We start from the raw sequence: 12,772 nt of genomic DNA on the forward strand, positions 1-12,772 counted from the left end.
TACTCCACGACGCAAACATTAGGGTAGCATCTCTAACTACCGATGGTACTGCTTGCAACATTGCTATGGCTAACAACTTAGGTTGCAAAATAGACGGAAAAAACTTAAAATCTTGGTTTCCTCACCCAACCACAAACGATCGAGTGTATTTCTTTTTGGATCCGGCTCACATGTTGAAGCTCGTAAGGAATACGTTGGGAAACCACAAAGTAATGTTTGATGGTGAAAACAATAAAATTGACTGGGGCTATATTCAAAAACTGCATGATCTTCAATCACAAGAAGGCCTTCATTTGGGAAACAAATTGTCAAATATACATATAAATTATGTAAAACAAAAAATGAAGGTAAAACTAGCCGCCCAGTTACTAAGCACCTCTGTTGCAGATTCGTTGCAGTATTTGTTAACAAATACAATCGCTGGATTTGAAGGTTGCTCTGCCACCATTAAGTTTGTGCGAACTTTCGACCTACTATTCGATGTGTTAAACTGTCGGAGCATTAGGGCAAAATATTCGAAACAAGCCCTTTATCCAGGAAACTACGAAACAAACTCTGAAATTATGCAGAATGCAAAAGACTACATTGCAAAACTACAAGACAAGAAGAGACAACCAATACTGAATTCGCCAAGAAAAACAGGATTTCTCGGATTTACCGTGTGTATTGAAAGTACAATGGCACTTTACAAAGAGTATGTACAGGCCAATGATTGTAAACTTATGTACTTTCCAGTTTACAAGATCAGTCAAGATCACCTAGAAAGACTGTTCGGGTACATTCGTTCTCGTGGAGGCTTCAACAACAACCCATCATGCAGAGAGTTCACTGGTGCCTTTAAAAGAATTCTACTTCATAAAGAGCTACATGAGACGGAAACAGGAAACACATTGATTCTGAACAAAACATTGATTCTGAGCCTTAAAAATCAGAGGAATGAAGTTCAAGAAATCAATTCAAATACACCAGGGTGGAGGTCCTTGGACGATGAAGAACCAAAATCTTTGGATCAAGAGGAAGCAGGCGAAGAAGAAGAAGTTGTAATGAATATTTTGAGTAACACGTCGAATATTACATGTGATATTGTAGAATATATTGCTGGATATGTTGTAAGTAAGCTTAAAACTGAAATTGTTTGTTGTGAGTGCGTGGAACTTTTGGTAGGCAACGTTTCGTGTTCTCAAAGTTTGGTTAAATGTAAAAATAGGGGGGGTTTAGTGCAACCGTCAAAGGCTGTAGAAAAGCTCTGTTTAATTGCCGAGTCTGTTGTTAAGTTTAATTTGAACAAAGGAGACATCACTTCAATCAAAAATTTAACTGAAAAGATGACGTCATCAGTAATGAAGAAATGTATAGGAATGGATTTGTTTCCAGGGGACCATTTCCTTGACAATGGCCCCGAACAAAGCCATTTTGTACTTCTTATAAAGGCAATAGCTAAGAAATATTTTAAGTTGAGACTACATCATTTTTCAAAGAAATTCAATGAATCAATACACAAAACCAAACTTAGAAATTATCTCTTGAAAACAGTAACGTTCATGGGGCAATAGTTGGTTCATTGAATTTTAAAGTGTTCAAGTTTTTCAATTGTATTTCATTTGTTGTCTTTTGTTTTGTTTGTCATCATGGTTGGAAATGATGACCTAAAAACAAATCTATTTCTATATTTTCTTTCTTTTTAGCTCAATTTCAATTGAAAAAGGTCAATAAACTAACATTTATAATATATGACTTAAAAGTTCCTCCTCATCTCAACTGAGTATTACAGATTAGTTACAATTAAGTGAGTTGTAAAGTTGAAACTATATTTTATTGTACGTTTAAGTAATTTTCCATACTTTATTATAATTAATCTATAAATCTTACTTATTGCCTTACTAATTGTATAATAAATGTTTACAGACTTAACAAAATATGTTATTAAACCTTTATACACTTTGTTATAATATGTAAACATAAACTTTAGATACAGTAGAACGTCGGTTATCCGAACTAATTGGGACCTGAGGGTGTTCGGATAATCAAATGTTCGGATAATCAAACATAGTTTTAATAATGCCATTTGAGGCGCTTACTGATAGGTAAATTATTGATTAAGCATGTGGAAATTAAAAACACAACATATTTACGTATACATAATACTTTTATTATATTAATCAACTCTTTTATGTAATTTTGTACTGAAGTTAATATAAAATTCACACATTTTATAAAGAGTAATGTCAAATTAAAAAAAAAAATAGAAACATAAAAATATGATAAAGTAACATTTTTAATACTGTAATGTATTGCATTGGAATTACTTTGTAAAATAGTCTTTTATTGTCTTTTGCTTTAAACTTGAGGACCGTTTTTTAGCTGCTAAGTCCCTAAGCCTCTTTAGCAGTAAAAGCTGAGTTGGGCAGCTCTCCTCTTGCTTTTCAAGCCAAGACATCGCAGTATTAAATGCCGAAAAAGCTTCTTCATGACTTGGACGATTCTTGGTGCTTTCTGCAGTATCTGTGTTACAGTCTTCATCGCTGTCATGCTGGGTGGTATCTTCAGCCAGCACCAGAGAAACAATTTCCTCATCATTAAGGATCTGGAAGCCTGGGTCATTGTCCATTGTTAGCCAATCTTCAGTTTCTTGTATGTCACATTCTGAAAATCCAGGAATTTCTCCATACAACTCCAAAAATTCATCAACATCTTCCTGGTCTGTAACTTTAGGCTCTATGTTTTCACGAGTCTTTTCTAAAATTTTGTTCCAAGCATTTTTTTAAGTTGCTTTCTTTCATGGTGCTCCAAGAGTCTGCTATCATGTAAGAACAATCTTTGACATTGAGTTTTTTGACAAATTGCACAACACTTTCTTCATTGGCATCAGCAAGTAACAAGCGACGAAGAACTTGCTTTTTGTACATCCTTTTAAGCTTTTCTATAACGCCCTGGTCCATGGGCTGAAGTAACGCTGTCACGTTAGGTGGTAAATAGGTCACTTTAAAGTCCTCGTCGATTGAGTTCAATATTTCAACATCCGGGTGGGTTGGGGCATTTTCTATAACGAGAAGTACTTTCCCCAGCTTATTGTTATCTTTTTTGTACTTTTTGACATCAGGGATAAATTCATTAGTAAACCAGTCTAAAAATATTTCACAATTCATCCACGCATTCTTTTGTGATTTGTAGGTAAGAGGTAAACAAGTCACATTTTTAAAACACCTAGGCTTTTTAGATTTGCTTATCATTAGGAGAGGCAATGCATGCGTACCAGTAGCGTTTGCTGCAACCATGATTGTTACACGCTCCTTGCTAACCTTAAATCCTGGCGCCGCCTTTTCTCGTTTTGATGCCAATGATTTACGCGGCAGTGCCTTCCAATTAAGGCCTGTTTCATCAGCATTGTATACCAAATCCAATGAATATCCTTCATCTTTTAACAGTTTGGAAAATGTCTCTTTATATTTTTCTGCAGCTGCAGAATCTCCAGATAATATTTCACCTTGTATGTCAAGCTCACGTATACCATGGCGTGATTTAAAATTCTTCAACCACCCTGTACTAGCCTTGAAGTCGGCTGACCCACCAAGTTTTTTATTGATTTGGATGGCTTTTTCACAAAGCAAAGGGCCTGATATTGGTTCCCCCTTTGTTCGCCTTTGAATGAACCATAGATACATCGCCTCTTCTAATTTTTCATCTTGAGGTCTTTTCATCGATTTCCTTTTTCTAGATCCATCTTCGCTGTCCAGTTTGGAGGCAAATTTAAGGATTTCAGATTTTTTACTTTTTATCTCTGATATTGTTGCCTTGCCAACGTTAAATTGTTTTGCTAAAGATGTCCCTGTTTCACTTTTTCTAGTTTTTCAATGATTTTTAATTTTGATTCAATAGATAAAACATTTCTGCTTCTTTTATTAGGTTTACTAGAGGTCGCCATGTCAAATTATAAACATCCTACGGCCTACAATATTACAACTAATCTAACCTTAAAACAACAATAATGTACAGAATAAAAGAAAAAACTAACTTACTGGATGTTCTTGAAACTACTGTACAGTCCAATACTATTAACTTCACAAATTATAAACTAAACTGTACTGTACTTTCCAAACAAACTTAACTTCACAAATTATAAACTAAACTGTAATGTACTTTCAGCGCTGCACTATGGGAGTGAATGATTGACAAGGAAGCGACTGCTGTGAGTGCCGTCTAACGTCTGCTACGTCGCACGGCGGCGCCGACTACCAAGGTCAAACTGACGACTGTTTATTACGCGGTGACGTTTGGTCTAGTTCAGGTTACACGCAACCTTTTTTCGTGTTCGGATAATTGACGTTTCGGATAATTGACGTTCGGATAACCGACGTTCTACTGTACTGTGTTTTGGGATATTTTGAGCTGAAGGATTATAAGGTTTAAAGTCATGTTTCCCTCATCTAATAATTTACCCGCATATACAAACTTTGCTCATATTATATGCAAAACATAAATAGCAAATAAACTCTTAGTTGTACTTGTTTCGAGTATTGACTCAGATTGAATTCCTTCATTAATTACTATCTTATGTGATTTTATTTGAAGTAATTACTGTAAACAAGTACAAATCAAGCGTGTTCTACTCACTTTTTATAATATGCTATAATGTACGATACGAGGAAACAGATGGCCCGGCACGGACCGCACGGAGCGTTGAGCTCCAAGCGGTCGCGGCACTCGTAAACTAACGTCTCACAAACAATAACTTTCTGGCCAAACCATAAGAGCTAATAAAAAAAGAAAATATAATCCGAAAACTTCAACTATTCACCAACATTTTCCACCGTTTTTAAACTTGCCTGACCAAAAAACGGCAAAAGTAGCAGCCGACTAACTTTTTTATGTCAAGTTTTAAAATGTAAACACAATTCTCGACTTTATTTAATTATTTAAATTGCAAAACTTAATTTTTTGAACATTTGAATTATACCACAGGCATCCATAGCTTATTGACTTCACTCATACAAAGTTTCAAAGTATTTTCTTTATTCTAAGTAGGGTAGATCACGAGTTGATTGAAACGGGAGAACTGAATTTTTACGCTAATCGGAGCGTAGTTTTGAGTTTCTATCCCACGACAACATGGCGGACCTGGCTTCACCTGCCCCAATGTTGGCAAGATAGGCATAGCCCATCTATTTGGTCTTATTGTAATCTATGGATGGATCGGCCAGGCAGCCCGCAACAGAGCACTTCATCACTGGGCTCCAAGAAGCCCTGACCTTACCCCCTGTGATTTTTTCTTATAGGGGTATGTTATGGATATGGTGTTTTGGCCACCTCTCCCAGCCACCATTGATGATGTGAAACAAGAAATAACAACAGCTATCCAAACTGTAACGCCTGATATGATACTGAGAGTGTGGAATGAGTTTGAGTATCGGGTTTTTTTGCTTGAGTGTCTGGAGGGAGTCATATTGAACACCTCTGAACTTGTTTTCGAGTGAAAAAAAACTATTTTTAATACTCTTTGTATTGATGTATAACAGAAGGTTTTATTATGTATCTTCAATTAAATACAAATTTTTAAAGTTGTGGTATTCTTTTTGAATCACCCTGTATTACTATTAATAAAATATAACATACAACTATCCCTACAGTCTAAACAAAACAAAATTCCTGTAGCCCTCTTCCGCCACAAGAAAACCTTTTCTGCACCTACACTATTACCCCATACTATGTTTCCACACAACATAAGAGGATGAATAATAAAACTAAAGTAAGCAATTCTAATTAAGTCAATACTAATACTGCTCTTTAGTTTTCATTGTAAAAAACAAACTCTCAACAGCTTTTAAATTAAATGGATTGTGTGTTCATCCCATATAAGCTTGTGGTCTAAAGTTAAACCTAAGAGCTTTACCGGCTTAAAAATAGAGTCTTGCATTCCAATATTTTTTAGATAATAAAATATGCTTTCAGTTTTATATTCATTCATTTTTAATAGGTACAGACTCAAACCACATAGAGGTACTAATTGCCCTATAGTTGTTACTAAGACCATCATCTACACAGTCTTCTCTATTCACATACTCGTACTTCTGTTCTCTTTAAAAAATGTTCAAATTTATTACATAATTTATGCCTAGAAAATTTACACAAATAACAAATATGTTTAATGCCTTAAATCTTTATACTTTGTTTAAAATGGAGAATCATTCAAAATGAATTCAGAAAATGTATTAATAAGAAGACAATGTGTGCTTTCTTTCTCACACAAGTAAAAATGCAATAAAAAGAAACAAAGATGAAGAAAATAGCTTCAATCTGCCAATAAATATAATTTTAATTAAATGAAGTTTGTATTACCGACCTATAAGTGTAGAAGAATAATAGGAAGCGGGCAGTATATCTTCAACGATGGTGCTGAGCATCCAAAATGTATCTTCCTCCTCCATCAGTAACAGGAGGGAGGCAGCCATCACACCAGTGCCTTGGCAATATCTGACAAGCAAATTAAAATACATTCCGTATCTGCAGAAAAACATATCTACCTCCTCCATCATTAGCAGAAGGGAGGCAGCCACCAAGTATTGCCTTATGTAGCTGTCTAAAGAAAACATCATCACAATTACAAAGTGATTCACGGACCAGAGAAAATAGTGTCAGGAATAGGAACACCATTACTCAGTAATAACTGGTTACAGAAATAGTGTGAGGTGACTCTCCCATTATATAACGCTGTATTTTTCATGGTTAGTAGAAATAAAGAAAAAGTAGAATAAAGTTAGAAATAAAGTTTAGGATATTATACATCCCATAAAATACTGTCACGAGTTATTTATCTCTTGAGTAGACTGAACGATATAATACCAGTAAATTGCATTAGAGCTGCACATTTTACCTCCTTCCAATCTGTTTTTGGATATGGACTAGGACTGTATGGTAACTGCTCTAGGATTGAAGAAATATTATTACTGCAGAAGAAGGCTATTACAGCTCTTAAAAAATGTGAGCCTAGAGAGCATTGTAAACCACACTTCAAAAACTATATATATATATATATATATATATATATATATATATATATATATATATGATTTAGTTATCTATATACATAAAAATCCAAATTTACTTAAATGTAAACATGAAATTCATAGCCTTAACATGCGTAATAAAAGTTATGCTGAAATTGGAAAATGTTGTTTAAGCAAAGCCCTTAACAGTTATGTTGTGGTATCGTTGAAGGTTTATAATTTTGTTGAAAGTCAAGTTAACTCATATCCCTTTGACAGATTTAAAAATTATTTCTATTCCTGGCTGTTGGATAATCCATTTAATAGCTTAGATGGATTTTTCAAAATTAAAAATATGGATTTTTAATGATTATTGTGTTTTTGTATTCTGTTACAATCACTGTTGTGCTGTATAAGCTTAATTATCGTTAGTTTTAAAATTTTGACATGGCTGTAATAATGAGCTGTATTTATGACTTTGTCAATGATGTTATACATTTTTGTGCCAAATAAAAATGATGAAATGAAATTTAGATCAGCTGTTAGCAGTGGAGAAACCTAGAAGTATTATGACACAGCAAGCCAGCCAATCACAATTGCATTCCTCACAATCACAAACCAATCAGCTCTATATTGGTCACTGTGTAGTTTAACAAATTAAAAACATTCTATTTTACAGTTTAAGTTATTGTTAATTTGTGGGAACTCAATAAAATATAAAATTACCTTGAACACTTATATCATCACCGATTTGAGATAAAAAATAAACACTAAGCTTGAAATAACTTCTGCTACAGTACATGTTTACACTAAAGTTAACTTCAAGAAACACAAAAATACTGACCCAATGTCAGGATAGAACCACGCCAGAGCACGCAATACCCTTCTCAGACGAGGGATCCCTGTACTTGTCAGGTGGCTGAAGCAAGCATTACTCGGCATTGTACGCAGCAGATCTTTCTCTATTTGCTTGGATGTCGACAGAGCATCATTGTTTGAGGCTTTCACCATATCTTTGTAATTCATATCTGACTTTTCCTTCTTCTCAAGTGCACCTACACAGTCATGTTATTACCACTTGATGAGTAGATTTAAATACATGTGAATCATAATCCTTTAGAGATGATACTAAACAAGATTACACACAATCATTTTTGTTCAATGCTTGACACATGACAACAAACAATAAAGCCCATCTACACCCAATAAACTGTGTATTTATATATTAGTACGAAACACGTTAACTGCAGTTTCAAATAAGATAAGCCCAATTAGCTCAGTCACATGACGAGGTACTCCACACATTGGTCCGTCTGGATAAGCCAAGATCGTGATGTTGGCAAATAAGATATACACAAACAAGTAATGGTTTTTTTTTTTGCTAGTCTTATAGTAAATTTGTGTCACATCCAACAGTATTCAAATCAAATCTAATGAAATCAAAATTTCTTTATTCATTGGCACAACATTGTACACTGAATGGTGTCATCAATAGCACTTATACATTTATACATCTAAAGTATTATTATTAACTATATAATTTGACATGTTCTGTATTTAAAATTCGTTAAAACTATAAAGAGCCTTGTCAATGAGAAAATATTTTAATTTTGATTTGAAAGTTGATAAAACATTTTCTGACTTTAAATATTGAGGTAATTTATTACAAAATATTGTGCCCATATATTGAGGTTTTTTGCGGAAAAATTCTAAATGATGTGTGGGAATGGCAAGGTCATTTTGATGCCTGGTATTGTATTGGTGAAGTGTACCAAGCTGTGGCAAATTGGAAAATCTGAGCTTTACCGATAATATTGTTTCATAAATTTACATACCATACACGGTCATTATACCTAATGAAATAAAATGTTCTTTTGATGATGTGCCTGGTTTAAGTTTAAAAATTGATCTTACTGCTCTCTTTTGGATTTTTAAAATTGAGTCTAAATTTCTAACTGTTGTGGCACCATATATTGAAATCCCAAAGGAAATAACGGAATGAATATAAGAAAAATAGACTGTTCTTAGAGTTTTGACATCACAAAAATTTCTTAATCTATTTAAAGCATAAATGCCTGAAGCTGCCCTTGCAAGAACACTTTCAATGTGAGAGCTCCAGTCCAGGTTCTCGTCAATCAATAATTCTAAAAATTTTGAATTTGCTACTTGGAAAATATGGCTATCTTTATTTATTGTTACGTTGGCTTGATTATTTTTTTCATTTGTTTGTGGTTAAATACTATAAAGTTTGTCTTATCAACATTCAAAAGTAATTTATTTGCTTCAAAAAATTGGGCCAAAAGTGATAAGTTAGTGCTGGATGACTCCTCCACTCCCTTTATTGAAGGTGCAGAAATTTTTAGGTTTGCGTCGTCGGCATAAAAATAAAGTTTTCCAGGTTGCCTGATTTTAGGTACATCATTGATATAACAAATGAAAAGTAAAGGTCCCAGTATGGAACCTTGAGGAACCCCATGCTTCACATCTGAAATCGAGGATTTGTAAAGTTGTTTATACATTGTCCCTTTGTTGTGGGAGAAATATTCCAATTCGACAAATTGTTTTCTATTATTCAGATATGAATTTAACCATTCAAAAGCTTTACCTTCTACGCCAATTTGTTTTAATTTAGACAACAACAAAACATGAGAAATTGAATCAAAAGCTTTGCTCAGATCCATGAAAACTCCAATTACCTTTTCATGATTATCTATGGAGTCAATGACTGATTCAAGAAATTCTGTGGCTGCGGTTAAGACAGATTTTCCCTTTTGGAAACCATGTTGATTGCTGTTAATTATATTGTTTTTTTCCAAATAAATTTTAAATTGATTGTAAAAAGCACGTTCAAAGATTTTGGAGATTGATGGAAGCAAAGCAATGGGACGATAATTTTCTACGTGGGTTCTGTTCCCTTTTTTAAATAGAGGTTTAATCTTTGCGATTTTCAATTTTTCTGGAAATATTCCTGAAATAAAAGAAGAATTTATTAAGTGAGTGATAGGTTTTATTAGCGATTTCCTGGCTTTCTTAATGAGAACAACAGGAATGTCGTCAAATCCAGCACTAAGCTTGTTTTTTAGACTGATCATAATTTTCTCTATATCTTCTTCTGTGACTGGCTCTAGTCTAAATCTAGAAAAATTACAAATAGGTTGTTGTTGAACTGAAGGTCCTGTGGAGCTTGACAAATTAGGCAGTATAGATTTATCTACTAGATCTGAGAAATATCTGTTTATAAATTCGCTTAAGTTACCAGGGTCTGTACAAAGTTGATTTCTAACCTTAAGCTCTATATTTTTATTACTATTGTTGTTTACACCAACTTCCCTATTAATCATCCTCCAGACAGTGGCATTAACATTCACAGACTTTTCCAACTGACTATTAAGATATTGTTTCTTTTGATGCAGAATATTTGTCTTATAGTTGTGGCTGATGACTCCGTAATTCTAGTTGGAAATTTTACTAAAGAGCACATTCCATTAGAAACTAACAAGTTGTTCAGTTTCAATGCATTGTTGGATTGTCCCATCATATCAATGTTTATATCCCCCGCTATTAAAATGTGCTTATATGTTTTGTCTACATGTTCCAATAAAACTTCCATACTTTTTAAAAATTCTGGTTCATTTTTTGTTATGGGATTTCTGTACAAGCCCACCACTAATAATTTAGACTGTTTTTCGAGAAAAATATTTTTTATTTCAACCATGCAACATTCAAATATTTCATCCTTCAATAAATATCCAATGTCTGGAATTTTGATTTCTTTCCAAATCACACTTGTTTTGGATAAAATTACTAAATAATTATTGCGTTCTCTGCTTATATTTAAATATTCTCTGATAGGATATTGAACATTACACTGTCTTGAAAAATGTCCTTAACCCTTTCCGGGCCAGGCGGCAATATATTGCTGTCGGTGACATATGCGAAAAGCGCCAGGCGGCAATATATAGTGTTAGTCTCCTATGAGAGAAATAACACAAAATTTTGTATGGTTGTTCCTTTCTAAATGTACAATATAATAAAAGAGCTTCCCATGGTAAAATTATTGTCCTTTTTTAGTTATTTGCAAAAAAAAAATAAAATAAAAATGTTTTATGTTATCTACTAAAACATTAATTTTTAATTTTAAATGACTTAAAACTACATCTTTATATTTTTTTGTTGATAGTATATATTTATAAGAGTAATTTGGTGCAACTTTTAGGTCATTCTCTAATTTTTATGAAAAATTATAAATTTTAATCTAAGAGACTGCAAAATCACCAATTTTAGCCTGGCACTTTTGACTAGTCACAAGGGGATATGAGATGTGAAAAAATTTTGCAATATCTCATATTTGGTCCTGGCCCTGAAACAGTTAAGAATTATATAAAAACTACAGTTGACAGAGCTGTAAATTTGCTTTTAGAGAATTAGAAGTTCTGAACTTACTTGTCTACATATTTAAAACAATAATACAATTCAAATTTAAATGTAAATCATTGGAGGGAAGGGATAATAGCAATATAATCCAATCCCTAACCTCAAGATTACATACTAAATTTGTTTACCTTCCACTACAAACAGGAGTAAGATTATACTACAGACTCCCTAAATATATAAAATTAGAAACCAATATAATTTAAAAATATTTATGGACTAGTTTTGTACAAAGTATTCTACATAATTGGTGAATTTACTGGACACAACATAGTATAAATAACTACATTTTAAAATAATTTGCATAACTCCATGGTTATTGTGACATATGTTATTTATTTTTAATAATTAAGGAATTATTTAAAAAAAATCATTGTAGAAAAACCTTTATGAATTTAAAATTTTTTACTATAAACATTGGTTACATGCATTAATGTTGTAAAATACAGGGGTGCTGAAAAGTCCCGGGACGGTCTAATAACTTTTGAACTAATTACAATATAAGAACCAAAATTTACATCAAGCTTTTGCTCATATAAAACTATTATTTTATGTATTTCACCATGATATCCTGCTTATGGGGGACGTCCCGCTAGGGGTTGATGAAAATTCTTAAATAGAAGCATAGGTCGAGTCGTACATCAAATTAAAGCTCTTTTTAATTGAAACATTTTGGCGAAAATCTGACATAAAAAAGTTGACGCATTACAAAATGGCGGACACTCAAAGATTATAAAATACAGAATTTTTCAAATGCAAACATTCTGTTTGTTAGAGAAAACTGAGACACTTAATCTTTTATTTTACTTCTTTTACTTCAAATCACTTACCAAAACAGTTATAACAAATGTTCAAAGTGTTTGCCTTCAGTTTGCTGACAATATCCCAATCGATTGTAGAACGCTGATATCGCATTGTTTATCTGGAAATTCCTTATCAGCAGGTAGAAGAATTTTCACCAACCCCTAGCGGGACGTCACCCATAAGCAGGATATCATGGTGAAATACATAAAATAATAGTTTTATATGAGCAAAAGCTTGATGTAAATTTTGGTTCTTATATTGTAATTAGTTCAAAAGTTATTAGACCGTCCCGGGACTTTTCAGCACCCCTGTATATATATATATATATATACAGGGTGTATATTATGTCTGGAAACACCCAAATATATCCTTTAATAATTTAAATATAAATTTGAAACCTCTTACAATCGTGATAGAGATTGGGCATCTACTTTTTGGAACAATGTTTTGTTATGTCACACCAACGGGGGACGTCCTGCCGAGGGTATCGTGAATATTCTTAATGGAAGCCTATACCTTGTGATACATAATTTTAAAGGTAATAGCTTACTGAATTG

General features: G+C 33.1%; 1 protein-coding gene across 3 annotated transcripts in view; it reads right to left on the bottom strand.

Moving 5' to 3' along the window:
* Positions 1-12,772, bottom strand: part of LOC124352860 (small G protein signaling modulator 3 homolog) — a 74,401-nt gene that overhangs the window by 36,230 nt on the left and 25,399 nt on the right. For all 3 annotated transcript variants that reach the window (XM_046802572.1, XM_046802571.1, XM_046802573.1), the window contains exons 5-6: positions 7,825-8,035; positions 6,338-6,468 (exon numbers count right to left, since the gene is read on the bottom strand). In XM_046802572.1, the coding sequence (XP_046658528.1) occupies positions 6,338-6,468; positions 7,825-8,035 (342 nt within the window). The remainder of the gene's footprint in view (positions 1-6,337; positions 6,469-7,824; positions 8,036-12,772) is intronic.

This window comes from Homalodisca vitripennis, chromosome 1 (assembly GCF_021130785.1).
Source record: "Homalodisca vitripennis isolate AUS2020 chromosome 1, UT_GWSS_2.1, whole genome shotgun sequence".
Classification (NCBI taxonomy): domain Eukaryota; kingdom Metazoa; phylum Arthropoda; class Insecta; order Hemiptera; family Cicadellidae; genus Homalodisca; species Homalodisca vitripennis.